We start from the raw sequence: 17,906 nt of genomic DNA on the forward strand, positions 1-17,906 counted from the left end.
TATATATATATATATATATATATATATATATATATATATATATGTACATTCATATACATACGCACGCAGTATACACATACTGTGTATACATAACAATATATAGTAACAATACACTGTACAGTGCGTAACAGAGTGTCTACTGGCCTTAGGGCGATGTAAATCGCTAGCATATTTTCTGTTTTCTCTCGCTGAGAGGAAACTTCTCAAGTTTTCCGCAGCACGAAGACTCGTTTCGCGGGAGATCGATCAGAGAGCGTGAGACAAACTGCATACAAATTCCGCGTGTATCCCACGAGTTTCCCAATCTCATTATGAAAATCTTTGGGGATATCTTTCACACCGAGAGACGTAGCTTCACATAGGAGCAAACTCCTTCCCTCGTTAAAAAAAATTGTACACGAGTATGAAACCTCGGTAGACACTCTGCGCCGGTCGACAAATGACAACTACCGACTCTAGGACACTAGTTTTACTAGCATCTAGCACAGAGCACAAATTACACTTATTATTATTATTATTATATATAGATGAAAGTTTTTCAGATGTGTTGAGAATGCCGAATGCTTTTAGCTACACACTCACCCGGACAATGACTAACACACTGCTGCGATCTAATCGTTTTTCTTTAACTTTTTTCATTTTTGTTTTCTCAGCTTGAATATTATATACGTGTCTTTTTTCTTAGCCGTTGCACTAAATGTGTACGCCAATCTTGCGAGCGAACACTGAAAAATCGGAACACCGATGATCTCGTCGGTAGTGCTGTCAATAACCGGTTATTATTCACCGTTGTGATTATAAAAATCAGTAGCATCCGGAACTAACCGGAATGCAGAAAATATTGACAGCATGGATTCTTAGCACGTTCGTTGCCACGTGCGTCATATATGTGTGACACACTGATCTCTTATGACCAGCGTAACATATATGTGACAATGATAATATTTCTTTCTATATCTACATATAAACATATTAAATCTGTTTTATATAAAAGGAATGTGGGATGAGCTGTGGAACAAATTCCTCAAATAAATCGTGGTAGCGAACGTGTTAGTCTACAAAATTCGATGGATCCGCGCCTGTGCCTCCGGGAATATTCTATGTATTTTCAGCGTAAAACAATATATGAGAATGAATCTTTCACGTATTGAATGTCAAAAGACATGATTTATCTTACTATATAGGCTAGAAAGTTCATAATTTGTGTCACATCGAGAGAAATATTAATGATAATATTATTAATATATATAATATTTCATTCGTCACTTCTCGCTCGTCAACGATGTAAAACGGAAAATTGAATGTTGCTTCGTACTAGACGTTGTGAAGTTAGCACAAGTTGCAAAATTATCTGACTAATTCTCGTAAAAACGTTCCCGGAAACAAGTGTGGATTTAACATAAAGGGACTGTATTCTTGATGCATATTCGAAAGCTAAGTACCCGAGTTGAAATTTTAGCCCTATCTTGAACCTGAACTTTTCAACATTTGTATATTTCGAAGAATCTGTGTATGTATAATATGCTTGGAAACTGAAATCCTATTCAGTGTCTTCAGATCGCAGAAAATACTACTTATAGGTTCTAAAAAGTATCCTACGGCGAAGATTAAATAGCATCAATAGAAATTGATATATACTGGAGATTGATAGAATAGAGGCTTCTCAGAGCATCAAAGTTAAATGAAATATTGAAGTTGAAAATAGCACCAAAATTTCGACTGGAGTTTTCTGATTCTCAAGTTAAAACAATTTCGTACGGGACGCTCGTATAAGAAAAACAAAACTTGAAGTAAAAAAGCGTATTTAGCGTTCGAATAAGTCAAGTATACAGTCTGTGGTTTCACGCTGCGAAACTCTTGATTGATGATGTAGCGAGAAAACGCGTACCCAAAACTCTTGCGAAGTAAAAGGATATATGTCCATAAAGTAACCCTTGGAATCGATTTAACATATTTGTAATTCTGAAAACTTCTCTTTAACAATCAATAAATAACTAGAAACTGAACATCTCAGATAGCACAAACTTCTAAAAAATGTTTTATAGGCGACCAAATGTTTTATAGGCGAACCACGTTATATTTCTTTTAGACGATTCTCAGACATCTTTAAGACATTTTTTAAAAGTTTGTGCTATCTGGAATGACATACAATATTCCTTTTTAACATATCTTTTTTTTATAATTTGTTACGTTAAATTTTGCGATCATTTATTGGTTGAATAAAAAGAAAGTTTTCAGAATATTTTTCAAATGTGCTCAGTTGATCACAAATGTCACTTTATTTCGACATATTCTCCAAAATAATTTTGAGCATACATTTTCTCGCTCTTTCGACGTCATTAATCAAGATTGCCGCGGCAAGGACACAAGAGCCATAAGATCAGTGTCATACCAGTAGACTAGAAAAGAATCACTGTCATTGGGAATGCTCGTCGCGATCGGAGAAAATTTCTTCTTTTCCGCCGAATGCACGTTTCATCAAATGTTCTTCTTAGTCAACTGTGATTTTTTTTCTTGCGTGAATTCTTCTCTTTTTTTTCTTTCTCATTTGTTGTTAACGTGAAAAATAAGTAACCGTGCGTGTCGCAGTGGCAAAGCAGCTTTCGAGAACTTTGAGCGACATGATGCACGAACTGAGCTGAGTGAATAAAGTAGCCTCTTTTAGCGACGTATGCGATACTTTCGCAATCCACCTCAGATCGCGACGCTTCGATATTCTCCGATACTATCTTTGTACCGCATCGCCGCTTTATAATCATACCTGGCGGCAATGGTGACGACGACGACGTTCTCCGTCATCGTCGTCATTCTTTTTAACGTTGATTTTAATGTTGAAACCGCCGAGCTACAAATATTTCCGTAGCGCGACAGATCGTCTTCGCTGGCACGAACGCTTGCGCGAACGCTGACTTGCTCTTTAAAGTTTAATCTACAATGAGCTCTTTGCTTCCTGGTTCTTGTTCTGTCTATTTCTGACTGAAAGTTTCAGTTAGAAAAGATAAAAAGAAAGAAATAAAAAGCAAAGAATACACTGTGGATTAAACATATAACATTTTCTAAAAACTGCAATACTCCGTCTGTTCTTGCGCTTCTGCCGACCCGGACCAAATGAAGAATCTCACAGTCTGATCACCGGTTTGAAAACTTGTCGAGCACGAGCGGTCGCATGTGACGCGTTTCCAATGCCCGACCCTGCACACGGACTTGTATTGCATGTCTTTTTACACATCACTCAACTACACCGTTCATTTCGAACGACAGTCGCGTTGGTCCGTCGTATTAAATGACTCATAGCGCAATGTAGCGCGATAACGTCCTCGCTCGCGGAATGCAACGAGAAAAAATGAGAAAAAGAGCGTACAGCGGAGATCAAGAGATGCCGCGATTCGATTCCGCTGATAATTTAAACCGCCAGCTGACGTTACGGATCTTCGATTCCTCGATTTCCTTGACTCTCAATTTCGTCTATAAACTGAGTTGAGCAAGAAAGAATATCTCACATATTTGGATTAGAGCGTTAAATGCAAATCTACGATCGGATTACTTATAACATTGTGCAATAAAGGGGTCATGTAACCAGATTATCGTAATCGAGGCGAGTTCGGGGCAAGAGTTTAAGTAACTGAGTTCATGATTTTTAGGGTATATACAAGGTATCTCAGACATCCATAATGACCCTTTATGAGAACGTAGAACGGATTGAGGTGAACAAGAAAGTTCTGTGCCGTTTTGCGATATTCGCAATAGTTTTTGAGAAATTAATTATTTTGTCTCAGCTAATGAGAGCAGACGAAGCGCCAGCTTCAGTGCCGAAAGAAAGATGTCTTCGGCTGGCGCGCGACCGTGATACACGCGAATCGCGAGTCGCCGCGATCCTCCGCCCATGTCTACGGGACACAGCGAAGCTTGATATACTAACACATGTGCATGCCATATCCATGTGCCGAATCGAAACGTGTCATTACTTCGGTTGCATGTATGTAGAGATGAAACAACGAAGCGGCAACACATTCTTAGATTCGGCGTCGATTCGGCACACGGATGTCATGCACATGCGTTAGTGTATCAAGCCCTCGCTATGTCTCATAGCTAAGGGCGGAGGGACGCAGCGAATCGCGATTCGCGTATATCACGGTTGCGCCTCGGCCGAAGACATCTTTCTTTCGGCTGGCGCTTCCTCTGCTCTTATTCTCTTGCTGAGACATAATAATTAATTTCTCAAAAACTATTGCGAATAACGCAAAACGGCACAGGACTTTCTTGCTCACTTCAAACCGTTCTACGTTCTCACAAAGGGTTATCATGGATGTCTGAGACACCCTGTATACAGGATGTCTCAAAGCAATGGTACATCGCTCATAAGCGTATATATGGTCAAACTAAATAAAAAATGGTAGAGAAATTTTTTATTTTGTTTGACCTATTCTATATTCTCACGAGTAGTGACACTATTGTTCTGGAATACCCTGGTATTGTTCTGGTATATACACATCAGAGTATTTTTTTATCGATTATATCCACTAAATACATAACATTACTCTTTATAAAAAATAGAGTCGAAAATTCTGAATTATTGTTTTTCGTATTGCTTAATAAAATAGTAATTCTGAAGTCAAATATTGGAGTCAAGAAGTCAAAAAGTATTGGAGTCAATTTTTGAAAAAGAAAAGAAGAAAATAACGTCTCGTAATTAGTCTTTTTATTTTTTGCTCTACTGAGAGAAAAAAATATCTAAGTGACAGAAAGAAATAAAGAAATTTTTTTTCGGTGGTACTAATAAATTAAATATTTACTTAAATTTCTAGTTTTATTTAGTTTTAAATTGAAGTAAATCATATTCATCTGAGTCTCAATTCTTTTATTTGATTAAAACTAACAGGGTGAGGTTAATCTTTGTTAGTCGTTGAATTAGCGATACATGTTCCTCGTAGAGCCATTTAGTGTTATCTTTTAGACGAATAATATATCCGTGAGCTGCATACATGTGACGATCGTTTATACACATTACTAGATACGCGACTCACGAACTCGCATCCATTATAAGAGATTGCGTACTGATATCGGCTAAACTTTATTTAATAATTACGACTTTTTTAAGAGTTTTGGAAAAAAGAGGCTTGCGACTTTTCGATTTAGCCTTTCATGAGGTATAACGCTATATACCTAATAGGCAATCGGAAAGAAATACTCTATATTTGCGCATGTGTGTATGTATATGTATGTAGGTGTGTATATTCAAAGATTTAGACTTTATTCGCACTCTCCGTTTTTTATTGCCTCGAACTCTTCGATTTGAAGCGCCAAGCGACCAATAGTTCGCACTACGAATCAAATCGATCGCCTTGAAGTAACGCCAACTCTCGACAGGCTGTATGTATACATGCGCGGGATAACTACGGGGATTAATCAGATTAACAAGCAGCTTCATTAATTAACTGATGCCGTGTATCACGCGGCTCTGATAACTTGCCTCGCAACAGCTTGCCATTGTGAGAATTGGTCGAGCAAAAGCTAGCTGTGTCTGTCTGTCTGTCTCTCTGTTGACCTGTCTGTCTATCTGCTGTCGAACTGTCTGTCTATATATCTGTCTACCTACCTGTTCGTCCATACGCCTCTATATAGCATGTCTCACTGTCAAGAACCGATCGTTTAACCGTCTGCCTATCATGTTGGTAAGTAATCTGCATTTTGCCCTTAACCAGTGATTACGGCTTCCGTATTAACAAAAAAAATCTAGACTACTAGGTGTAACACTAAAATTGAATGATCGACGGCGATGGCGCCTTTCGGATTTCGTGGAATCTCGCAAACGCGTGAGCAAAGCGCCTTGTTGACTTAAAGAGGCTTTACTAGTCGATTTCGGAAACTCCTACATATGAATATTTTTCAAGAATCATTTTTGGTCGATATCTGATTCATTTTTTGGAAAATTTCGAAGAAAAGAGATGACCAGATTAAATTCTAGAATCGGAGGAAATTTATGTAAATTTACCTAAATTTGTTTTATGAGTTTTTTCAAACTGAATTTTTATAAACGCGACTTCGACTAAAATTCAGCACTGCGAACGATTCTTTTTTGAAAATCATTGTGAAATTTTTATGCGCAAAGTCAATATTGCGATGAGAAGCGGAATTCCCCGAAATTCAGCGTCTAGTGTGTCGTTGAGACTCTTACGAAGAGAACGCTCTTTAATTCATTTGCTCTACGTCTAGGCTTATCTCAATGGCATACGGTCAAATCGGCATGATCCAAGCCGCGGCCGGCTTCTTCGTCTACTTCGTCATAATGGCTGAGAACGGATTTCTTCCCTTGTATTTGTTCGGCATCCGAAAACAATGGGACTCCAAGGCTATCAATGATCTTACCGACAGCTATGGCCAGGAATGGGTAAGTACAGTCGAAAAAATCTTCAATGTCTGTTTCTACCAACGTCGATTAAACTCCCCATAACCTAAGTTTAAACTCTAGTCAGACAAAAATTTAACTTTCTGTTATTTATGTGCACCTGTAAAGTACAACCCGAATTTTTCTAGTGCAGTATAAAGTGGAGATTAAAGAAGACACACGTCATATTTTTTACCTTCCTATCTCTCCTGTCTGCGTAGAACAGTGCATGCTTGCCTTCCGCATCATCAATATCAGAGTTGTAGGAAATAAAAAACACTTGACAGATGTGACAATTGATGTATTTCTAATGTTACTGCCAAGCTAATTTTTACATTAAATCTTTCGTTTTTATTTGAAAGAGTTATTAATTTTTACTTTCTTTATTGTCTTTTTTAAATTTATTTTAAAAAATTGTAATGCGCGCGCAGTTTTAAAAGAGTATACACATATTGTGTCTCTTGTTTTTTTCTTTTTTAATGTTACATGTTTAAAAATATGAGTTGTTTTTCATGTAAATAATAAAATGTTCAATTAAATTTATCTTATTTTAATGTCTCTATAAATTTTAAAAGTAGTGGATAGGAAAATTATACATAAAACGTGGGTTTTCTTTAAAATAACTAGATGTCACCTCTCAAGTAATCTGCGATTATTCTTGTTCCAAAGGTACGCAAGTAATGAAAGGTTAAAAAATTAATATTCAAGCAATATTGGTAGAAACGGATATAAGGCGATTAAATTATCATTCAAAAGATTCGAGTTTATCGGACCCTCGAGTCTTCTTCGTGCACCGGAATAATTGTTTGCATTTGCTTTCTCGCGAATAGACCTACAGGGACCGCAAAACATTGGAATTCACCTGCCACACAGCTTTCTTCGTATCGATCGTCATTGTGCAATGGGCTGATCTGATCGTTTGCAAAACGCGCCGCAACTCGATCATTCACCAGGGAATGAGAAACTGGGCTCTGAACTTTGGCCTTGTATTCGAGACCGCCCTTGCCGCGTTCCTAAGTTACACACCCGGTATGGATAAAGGTCTTCGTATGTTCCCACTCAAGTACGTGTTTACCTTTATATCTCTATATTTGTATATTTGTCATAACCAGTGCTAAATTAATGAATCCAACACGTTGATCGCGACGCTGAATTCACGTGTGAACCTATCAGATTCAAATTTCCGGCGTATTGTATTATTGAAACTTTGGTTTTCGTTTGATATGTTTCTAAATATTTACATAGTAAAATTATTGCTAATAAGAAGCAAGCAAAATCATAAATTGGTGATAGGGTTCGTACACGTCATGTAGACATGGCGTTCAACGTGTTAAAGTGAAAAATGTAATCAACATGATATCAATTATACAATTTTGTATCGATAATACGCATAACGCAATATTAATACTAACTGACTTATATACGTTTCAGATTCGTATGGTGGCTGCCAGCTCTGCCCTTCATGTTCGCTATTTTCATCTACGATGAAACGAGACGATTCTACCTCCGCCGGAACCCGGGCGGCTGGCTCGAGCAAGAAACTTACTATTAGATTCAGAGAAGGATTAATCACACATTGCAGAACGCGCGCGCAAGAGAGAAGAGTGAACCGGAAGAACGAGCGGAGAACGAGAGAGAGGGAGAGAGAGAAGATGGAGAGAATGATGGGAGAGAATGTGACGCATACTCACACCTGAGGGAAAACAGAAAAGAAGAAAAAATAATTTACTCATGTTGAACAGACACACACATTTCACACAGGACGTGCTACTGGGTCTATCTGTTATCGGATCGATCGAGAGCAGCAACAACAACGACGAAGAACAAAATGCCGACATCGCAAGATACGCAAATTCACGCCGGCTCTCGCGACCGTATGAGAGAGATCGAAAAGGGCGGCAAGATCATTAATACGGATGAGACCCTTTAGCGCTATAGGTGCAGCGCAAGGTACAAAAAGCACCCTCATCGTTCTGGCTTTGCTGCCAATTGCTTGCACGCGCGTGCCGGGTTTCGTAGATTCAATTTGATGATCCGGTGTTCGAGACCGTCGAGGAGAGAAAAGAAGAAGAATGAAGAGGAAGAATCGTCAAAGAGTTTCCATCGACCACCATCACCATCACTATCACCATCACCATTACCACTATCATCTCCACCTCATTGTCATCATTACCACCATCATACGAACGGCCGATTGAAACGAGGCCGCTCGCGTTTCCCGCTTCGCGTTCAACGACGCGACTACTAGAGCTTTCCGGTGATGATTGTTGGTGCTGTTATTGAATTATGGACGAGATTACTTCGCGAACGTCGCTCGAAGAAGATAGAACGAAGGAACGAGAAGGAAAAAGAGAAAGAAAGAAGACAGTCGCCGAGTCGATAGCGCTGCGGTGTAGCTCTACCACTTGCATGGGTGCCGCGTGTCAGGCCTAAAGAAATGTAGTAACGCGACAAGAGGTAACAAATAAACGAACGAGCGAAAGTAAGGAAAAAAAAGGAAAGAAAATCGACGGAAAACGGACACATATACACACACTCAACAAAGCGTGTAAAATAACTATGCGCGCGGGGCGTTAACGCGCGATATTAGAGAGCCGCGAAATCATGTGCGTCCTTATTATGTATGCCGAATGCGATTACACACGTGACTTCTTACTATTAGTGACGTATTTACGTAGACTTGTAATCTTTGCGTTACCAAGAAACTTCATAGGCTTTCGTTGATCGTCGATCAATGCGCGCAAATCGATACACTAAGAGATCGGCATACACGCTCTACAATGGGGAAAAGAACCTAGAAAGGCAAGGGACTCGAAAAGTAAAGAGAGAAGAGCAGACCGACGCGAAAGAGTCGAAACCGAAGTGAGAGAAAGAGAGAAAAGGAAGAGAGGAAAAGAAGTGCTCAATATAACAGGAAAACCGTTAAAGAATTCTAGGCATTTCTCGTGACATTGAAATACTTCGTACATCTATTAATTGTTAATCGTAATGGACGAATTGGTACGTTTAGATCGGCATGGTCTAGTTTTACGTCAAAAATAAATAACTAAAAGCGAGAAAGAGAGCGTGAGAGTGAGAATGAGAGTGAGAAAAGAAGGAAGGAAGTGATAAGGGGAGAGAGAGAGCGAAAGAGAGAATTATGATATAGGTAACTAAATGAAATAAAAAAAATAATAATAAAATATGATTAAATAAAACGCATTCGCAGTATTCATTATTAATTATAAACGACATCGTTCGGTTTGAATCTTTAATCCAAATAGCCGAGTCAGGGTCGGCGAGAGAAAAAACGTATCGCGTAGTTTCAGTAGTTACCACTATTAGAGAGCGCGAGGATAATATTACAATAACACCGGTGAACATACGGGTTGCGATAGCAAGGATGTAGAAACAGGGTTCTAATTCGGTTCCAGTGATGTTATGAGGAAGGGGTTGTGAAGAGAGAGAAGAGATAGGAGGACAGTGATCTCATCCTATCGATGTCACAAGTCGGGGAATATACATTCACAAGAATGAACTAAATAAAAGAAAAGAAAGAAAGGAGTGAGAATAGTTGAAAATAAAAGGAGTCGAAGAACAGCCTAGTAGCTGGCAAACGGAAAGGAAAAGAAAGAGGGAAAAGAAAGAGAAAATGAATAAATGAATTATTGAAATGTTATTAGTTAACGACAAGATACATGCAGAATAAAAAATAAAGAGAGGTATAAGAGGAGAATTTGACGAGAGAAAGATGGTGTCGTGTTCGCAATCTCGACGGTGAACACTGAATACATGTTAAATGTCTCGTGTAATGAAAAGAAAATTATTGTGCAGAATATAGAAAAAAGAGGATACATATGTACGACGGATACAGATAGATAGATAGATAGATAGAGAAAGAGAGAGAGAGAGAGAGAGATCAGACGGAGAAAAGATATGAGTGAAGAAGAGAATGACAGAGAAAATGAAAACATTCTTACTTAGATAAAAGAAAGCTAAAAGTAAATGAAGATATAAATTCATTCTCTTAGTTTTTCATAGATTTAAACGCCAGCGAGATAGCTCGCTATAAATCATTGACACCCCCCAAACGCGGAACGCCCTGTGCATCAAAAGCAAATTGCGATCTCTGTGTAATCGTGTCAACCAGTCAGCCAACCAGCCAGCCAGTCAGCCAGCCAGCCAGCTAGCCAGCCAGCCAGCCAGCCAGCCAGCCAGCCAGCCAGCCAGCCAGCCAGCCAGCCAGCCAGCCAGCCAGCCAGCCAGCCAGCCAGCCAGCCAGCCAGCCAGCCAGCCAGCCAGCCAGCCAGCCAGCCAGCCAGCCAGCCAGCCAGCCAGCCAGCCAGCCAGCCAGCCAGCCAGCCAGCCAGCCAGCCAGCCAGCCAGCCAGCCAGCCAGCCAGCCAGCCAGCCAGCCAGCCAGCCAGCCAGCCAGCCAGCCAGCCAGCCAGCCAGCCAGCCAGCCAGCCAGCCAGCCAGCCAGCCAGCCAGCCAGCCAGCCAGCCAGCCAGCCAGCCAGCCAGCCAGCCAGCCAGCCAGCCAGCCAGCCAGCCAGCCAGCCAGCCAGCCAGCCAGCCAGCCAGCCAGCCAGCCAGCCAGCCAGCCAGCCAGCCAGCCAGCCAGCCAGCCAGCCAGCCAGCCATCCAGTCAGTCAGTCAGTCAGTCAGTCAGTCAGTCAGTCAAGTCAAGCCAAGCCAAGCCAAGCTGAGCTAAGCTAAGCTAAATTAAGCTAAGCTAAGCTAAGCTAAGCTAAGCTAAGCCAAGCCAACGAGCCAGCGAGCGCGCGTCCGTGTGTGTGTCTGTATGTACGTTGTGTGCAGTATGCGTATATGTTGCATGTGATGGCGTATATGTATGCGTGTGCGTACGTAATGTGCGTACAGTTTTGAAGCAACAACGGTGACTTAAAATGCCTGCCACGCGACTTTTCGGGCTGGGACGATCCGAGATTCGTCGATACGGACTTGCCAAACCAAACTCGCGAGTGAATATCTCTTTTTCCTCTTCCCCTCTCCCTGTGAATACCTCGCTTATTATCCTCGCATTCGCCATCCAGATGAGCGTAATCACGCTGTTCGTCGAAGTCCGTATCGACGAGGTAGCATTCTTCATCTTAAACGAGCAGAACCTCTTTCGACGACGGATGATACGAGAATAGTCGATGAACGAATACGCTAACGTACATTTTCTTTTGCGTTACAGCTCTTTCAAGAATGGAGTCGACATTCGTAATCATGTTGCATAATATCGGTGCCATGTGTACTCGTCTACTGTCGAAAGAGTCGTGAAATGCAGTCGAGATATCGTTGTATATGTAATGATGTAATCATGATCCTTCGGAGTTTCCTTATAAATCGATTGATGCATTTTTACTTGTCGCAACAAGCGACATTTCTTCATCAACCGATAAGATACTTGAACTATATAATTACTGTTTCACGAAAGAAAATAGAATGATATCGATCACATCATGAAACGGTATTCGCAGGTAGAATCGCGTTTCCGTCGATCGATCGATCGATCGATCGACCATTCGTTCGACGAGGATCGCGACGGACGTGATCGCGGCTCGATTATATGGAATGAATACGACGCTCTCTCGGCGGTCCAGGTCCCAAAACTCTACCCTAAGTGTTCAATAATCGAGATGTTCTCGAGGTGTGCCCTATATGCGCGCTTAACGTTCTTCCTTCGCCAGTTCCTTAGCCGGTACTGCGGCTGTCGAGTGTTCTCGCGACGCGACGTGGACACGAAGAGACGGCCGCCCGCTAGCGTTTCCTCGGCTTGTCGCGACTGATTTTCTCTGTTGTGCACGCTTCAAGCCGCGGGAAACCGCGTTCCGAACTTTGCGACCGATGAAGCGCTGCCTGAGTGCGCCGCGAGAGCCCGAGGGACGATTACCGGATTACGCGTTCAAAGAATATATCTGAGGGATGTCGGCATCTCCAAAAATACATGAATTTCTGAACGTTCAAAAAATACTCGGTCAACGTTTATCTCAACGACATCCCTCGAGGAGAGTTCTTGCGTCATTCGTGAAGAGAACGGACGAAGGAGTGCTTTCCTCGAGTCAAGTCACGGGTGCGAGAAAGAAGGCATCGGATAGTCACGAGGGTGACACGCGAGTCTGAATCAGAAATCCGGGAATTCACGACAAGTTACACAAGTTGTTGTCTTGTTATCGCGAAATATAGCTGATGATTGTTCTGCAATCGCGCACGCAGTTCTGATCGAATTATTCAATCTTTATCGGTGAAATTATTTGAATTATATGTAATTCGGATTTAACATCGCAATGCGATCGATCGATCAATCGCTCGATATTATGGTGAAAATGCGAAGATTAAAGGTGTTTTACGCGCGTCCATTATTATTATTCTCAGTAACTTGTCGCGTTTCCGGATCGGATAAATGTTTAAAATGTATGGAATGAAGAGATATGGAAAGAAAGTGAAAGAGAGAAAGAAAGAATGAATGAAAGAGAGAGAGAGAGGGGGAGGGGGAGGGAGGAAGGGAAAAAGAGAGAGTGTATGTATGTAAAAGAGATGAGAGAAAGGAATACTCGTGTGTATGCGTGTGAAAAAAGTTGGGAGGAAGACAAGAAGAGAAAGAGAGATGTACGATGGATTTCTTTGAAGCTACGAAGAAGATCCGCGGTGTTGTCGACAGGGTGTTCCGTGCCCGGGGGGCCGTAGGAGCCCAAAAAATGCTTTGCCGTCGTGCGTCGCCTCTTTACTTTAGGCTAATAATTTAAATATTATTAATAATATAATAGTAATAAAATAAATAAATAATGATAAATAATAATAATAATAAATAATAATACATGTTACAATAAGATATTATTAGATGTAATTATTATATATGGTTTAGTCTAGATCGTGTTGTTGAAGAAAAAAAACAAAGTACGTATAAGCAAACAAAAAAAAAAGAAGAAGATGGAAACAAAGATCGAGCAAAGTAGTTAAAACGTGAGGGTGTTAAATGCTCGACAAATTAAAAAAAAGAAAAACAGTCGAGAAGAAGAGGAAGCGAAAGCATGAGAGAAAGAGGAAACACACACCAGATAGGGAGGAAGTTTCGGTCTAAGACCACATAAAATCCTTCGCGGTGGACTGAGCGGGACGCGGATCGACGTCATCTCGTCGACGGGATGCGTAACGAAATCGGATGCAGGACACGTCGCATTATTATTACACTTTCGTACGCGTCATTTAAGGAAGAAAGTAAGAGAGAGAGAGAGAGAGAGGGAGGGAGAGAGAGAGAAAGGGAGGAAGAGGGCATCGACAAATAAAGGGCGAAAAGAAGAAGAAAATTTTTCGATCCTGTGTGTGTACAGACGGATACCGCATTTGTTTCGCTTCTCTTCTCCGCATGTTTATGAAAGAACAGTAGGATCGAGGCGGCCGATGCTCTTTTTTTTCGGCCGATGTGTGCTCTGTTTTTTTCGGAGAGAAGAAAGAGCGTTGTGATTTCCTTCGCGATCGCAAGATAACACGTACACGTATTTACACACGCGCGACACGCAACGCACGTCTTCGTTTTCTCGCGAGTCTCTTTTAGCGTCTAATAATAATAATAATATTAATAATAATTATAATAAGGATATATTCTGCGAGACGACGACACGACGCCGCGCGCCCGCACAGCCCGCCGCACGAATAACCGCGTCGGAATCACTGAACGATCACAAAAATCTAGAAACAAGAGGAAACAGAAAAAAGAAAATCGACAAAAGAAGAAAAAAATGGGTGAGAAAAAAAGGCGAACGATGTTTTATTAATATTGTACATATTTTAAATAAATTGAAGACGGAAAAACAGATCGCGCGCGCGAACAACGGCGACCTATTGATTGTAAAAGGCATTTCTCGCCGTGGAGGACCGCCTTTTCGTCTCGGGTCTGCTGTACACTCTTTTTTTCTTTCCTGTTTTTCTTTCTTTAGTTTTAATAAACGCGCCTCGTACACGCCATAAACACGCCATACACAGTAACGCGCGTGTACCACACGTACATGTCGTTTACACATTGCCCGTAAAAATAGAGACGGGTTACCTACACATATACACACACACACACATATATATATACACATACATGCATATACGCGCTCACGGAGGTGACATACATTTACTACACCGCTCCACCAGCTATTTATATTCTAATTGATGATTGACGCGATTCCTTTTTGCTATTGATTATTATTCTATAAGTTTCGTTCTCTCACACGTACACGTATACACATGGAATTACATCGCAACCTGATACGAATACAACCCAAGTGTCATTACTTTTGATGTTAAATAAAAAATACATAATTAATAGCGATTTTACGTTTCCCTTTCTCTCCTATTGTTTGAATTTCTTGGACTGAAATCTCAGTCTAACCAAGGAGAAAGTGGCAGTATTTTCACTCGATACGATAGTAAAAATATTACCGATTCGAAATCGCAAGAGTGACTGTTTCACTGAAGTTTAGGATAGATTTTAGCGACTAAATATTTCAGTCGATTAAAATGAATATGTTCCTGTTGACAATGGAGTATATTATATTCACTTTTCAGTTTCAAGAGATAATATTCACTCGACGATTTAGAGTGGAACATTTATTCTATATGAATTATTTGAGTGAGACTTCGTAGATATTACACACATATATATATATATATATATATTTTTTTTTTTTTTTTTTCTTTAGGATGGTCCTTATTTTTCGACTTCCAAATTTTTTCTTTGGCACTCTCCAAAAAATGTCCATATAACAAAAAAATAATTCCTATTAGGTTTGAGTTCGATCGGATAACGAGAACCCATGTTCCCAGGTTGTTAAACGTTGAATTAAGCTATCTACGTTATCAATATATTTAAAGCATGTTTTTTAAAGCATGTTTTCCACAAAAATCCTAGAGGACTTTTCTTTTTTCTTTTTACATCATTTGAAATCTTATAGTCTCATTTAAACAATTAGATAAATTGTTGATGACTAAAAAATAAATATAAATAAATAAAAATAAATATTTATTGAATATATTGTTTGAGCTACAACAAATCATGTATGGACTATAAAAGTTGCAATAATATGTTTGGAGAACAATATAAGTGTAAAACATGATACCTCTTTCATGTTTTTATTAATAAAGAAATTTTTTAAATTAAATATTACATTATAATTAATAACCTCGTGGCTCCTAATCTTATACTGGGAGGGGACCATAGATGTAATATATCTAGGCCGCGGGTTCGCAACGTTTCCTATTGTTTGTACGCATCAAATAATATAAAAAAAATAGCATTCTTTCGGTAAAAAATCTCTTTCTAATGAAGGCTGTTTTATCCTCACCACTTATCGTGGTCTTGTGGCGGCAATAAAGCAGCCTTCATTAGAAAGAAACAAATTTTTTACCAAAAGAATTCTTTATATTGTTTGACGCGTTCAGACATGGGAAATGTTGCGGCCTAGGTAATATAGAGTCTGTTTGATAAGAGCGTATCCGGCAAAACATTTACATATAAACGGGTAGATGGGAAATTCAAATAGGAGCCGGTAGAGGGACCTTTCGCCTAATATGCTTTGTTGATAAAGCTTTAGTTGTCATTCGATTTTCGTGATAAAAAATATATATTTCGCCATGAGTGCCAAATACACATCGCGTTTCGAAGCTGTGTTTCTTTGTACACATCCGAAAGGACCAAAAATGTCACGCCAAGCGGTTGCTAAGTACATGAGAAAGTCAAAAGCATTTGTAAATAGGTGAATCGCTACTTAGAGGTGAAAAATGTCGATAACTTATCAAAACGTGGCTCTACGGATAGATTTGACACTTTGCATATCTTCACAAAAAACTTAAACGCTAGCAAAATGGTCAAAATTTATGAGAAGGCTTTATTACTACCTGCTCAAACATAGTTTATAAGGAAAAATGAGAAATGGGTACAAAAGGAAGATGATTCTAAACATCGAAGTCGCTTTTGTCGCGGAAATAAGAAAATAATGTTGAATTATTGGCCGTCACAGTCATTGGATGCAATCCTATCGAAAACGTTTGGTCCTTGATGAAGTTTAAACATCGTGAAAAGAAAATTTGGTCGGTCAAGGAGTTAGTTCGACAAATCCGATTGATATGGAGATTTTCACCTCAAGAATATGCCATAAAATTAGTTGAAAGTATGCTTCGGAGATACCAGGCAATTATTAATGAAGGCGATTAGACAAGTTCACAGAAAAAAATGAATCCTTTACTTACGTATATTTTTATTCTTGAATGCTATTTGCTTTGTTTGAGCATAAAATGCTATCTTCAATTTGAAGTGTTCACTTACAACAATAATAAGTTTATACGGAGTATATTTTATTCTTAAGACATTAGGACCTTGAATAAGTTTTTGCTGATTTTTCGTGAAAATTAATGCTTTATTTAAAAAAAGTTGTAAAAAACATGTCACTGAAAGTATTGTCCATTGTTATGTCCCGTAGGGTCTAACGTACTTTACATTGCGTAAAAACCGATTACTTATACGACCGGGTTACAAAAGTCAAACACACGAAAAGAACACGCAGATCTCGAGCCTTACGAAAGAACCGTGAATCACACCACCTAATTACGTATGCCCATATATGGCCTGATCGAAGGTTTCCCGAATTTCTATTTTTTCCCACCAATTCGAGCCTCATCCTCATTACTAAGCAAGACATCTCCAATGAATCCGGTAGCCGCCATCCCCAAAATTTCCCATTTTCCGAAATTATAAAAGTCCGATCCATATGAATTCTGGGTGCCTTTTTTCACTTACTGTCATTACGACGTCCACGAGTTCTGTGTTCATTCACTTATTATCATTACGACGTCTACCAGTATCACTTCTGCAATTTTTATTGTCATTACGACGTCTACAAGTATCACTTCTGTATTCAATTATTTGTCATTACGACGTCTACGAGTATTACTCAAGAATCAGAATCGAAGGAAGCAACTAACTCAGGAGACCGAGGACCATCCATTTCTCTTCTCGCACACACTAACAGTAAGTTATTGTTTTATTATTCGGTTTTCCGTGTCTCAATTTCGAATAAGTCCGAACAGACATATCTTTACTTTGTCGAAAACCCAATCGCAATAATTCCGGTGAATATTAATTAGCGGCAGAATTTCCAAAAATCAGTTTGTCCCTTCCTCGTTGTAGTGGGACGCCGGTCTTGCCAGCAACGGAGTGATCTGCGCGATGCTCTTGAAACGCTGGAGCTACTATCTTCCGCCTCGGACTCCTTTTCGCGCAGAGTATTTGAACGGATAATCCGCAGAGCGTTATCACAATATTTAGACCTAGAAAATCTACCCCGCTTCCCTCTCCACTTACAGCCATTCCTTCTAGATTCGCATCCTCGTCCACCATCTCCACTTCTTCCTCCATCTTTCCCTATAAGTTATTCTCCACCCTCTTCACCTCCCGACGATCCTAACCATTAACGGTCATCCTCAACCCATACGCTCACACACACACACACACACACACACACACACACACACACACACACACACACACAC

At 39.9% G+C, this 17,906-nt stretch overlaps 1 protein-coding gene across 6 annotated transcripts in view; it reads left to right on the forward strand.

The window, feature by feature from the left end:
* LOC116852514 (sodium/potassium-transporting ATPase subunit alpha) overlaps nucleotides 1–9,542 on the forward strand; it is a 149,511-nt gene extending 139,969 nt beyond the window's left edge. For all 6 annotated transcript variants that reach the window (XM_032832965.1, XM_032832961.1, XM_032832960.1 and 3 more), the window contains 3 exons: nucleotides 6,214–6,388; nucleotides 7,216–7,448; nucleotides 7,817–9,542. In XM_032832965.1, the coding sequence (XP_032688856.1) occupies nucleotides 6,214–6,388; nucleotides 7,216–7,448; nucleotides 7,817–7,937 (529 nt within the window). In that variant the 3' untranslated portion in view covers nucleotides 7,938–9,542. The remainder of the gene's footprint in view (nucleotides 1–6,213; nucleotides 6,389–7,215; nucleotides 7,449–7,816) is intronic.
* The last annotated feature ends 8,364 nt before the right edge of the window (nucleotides 9,543–17,906 follow it).

Source organism: Odontomachus brunneus, unplaced genomic scaffold (genome assembly GCF_010583005.1).
Source record: "Odontomachus brunneus isolate Ranch 3 - 2012 unplaced genomic scaffold, Obru_v1 Obru_scaffold_232, whole genome shotgun sequence".
Lineage (NCBI taxonomy): Eukaryota > Metazoa > Arthropoda > Insecta > Hymenoptera > Formicidae > Odontomachus > Odontomachus brunneus.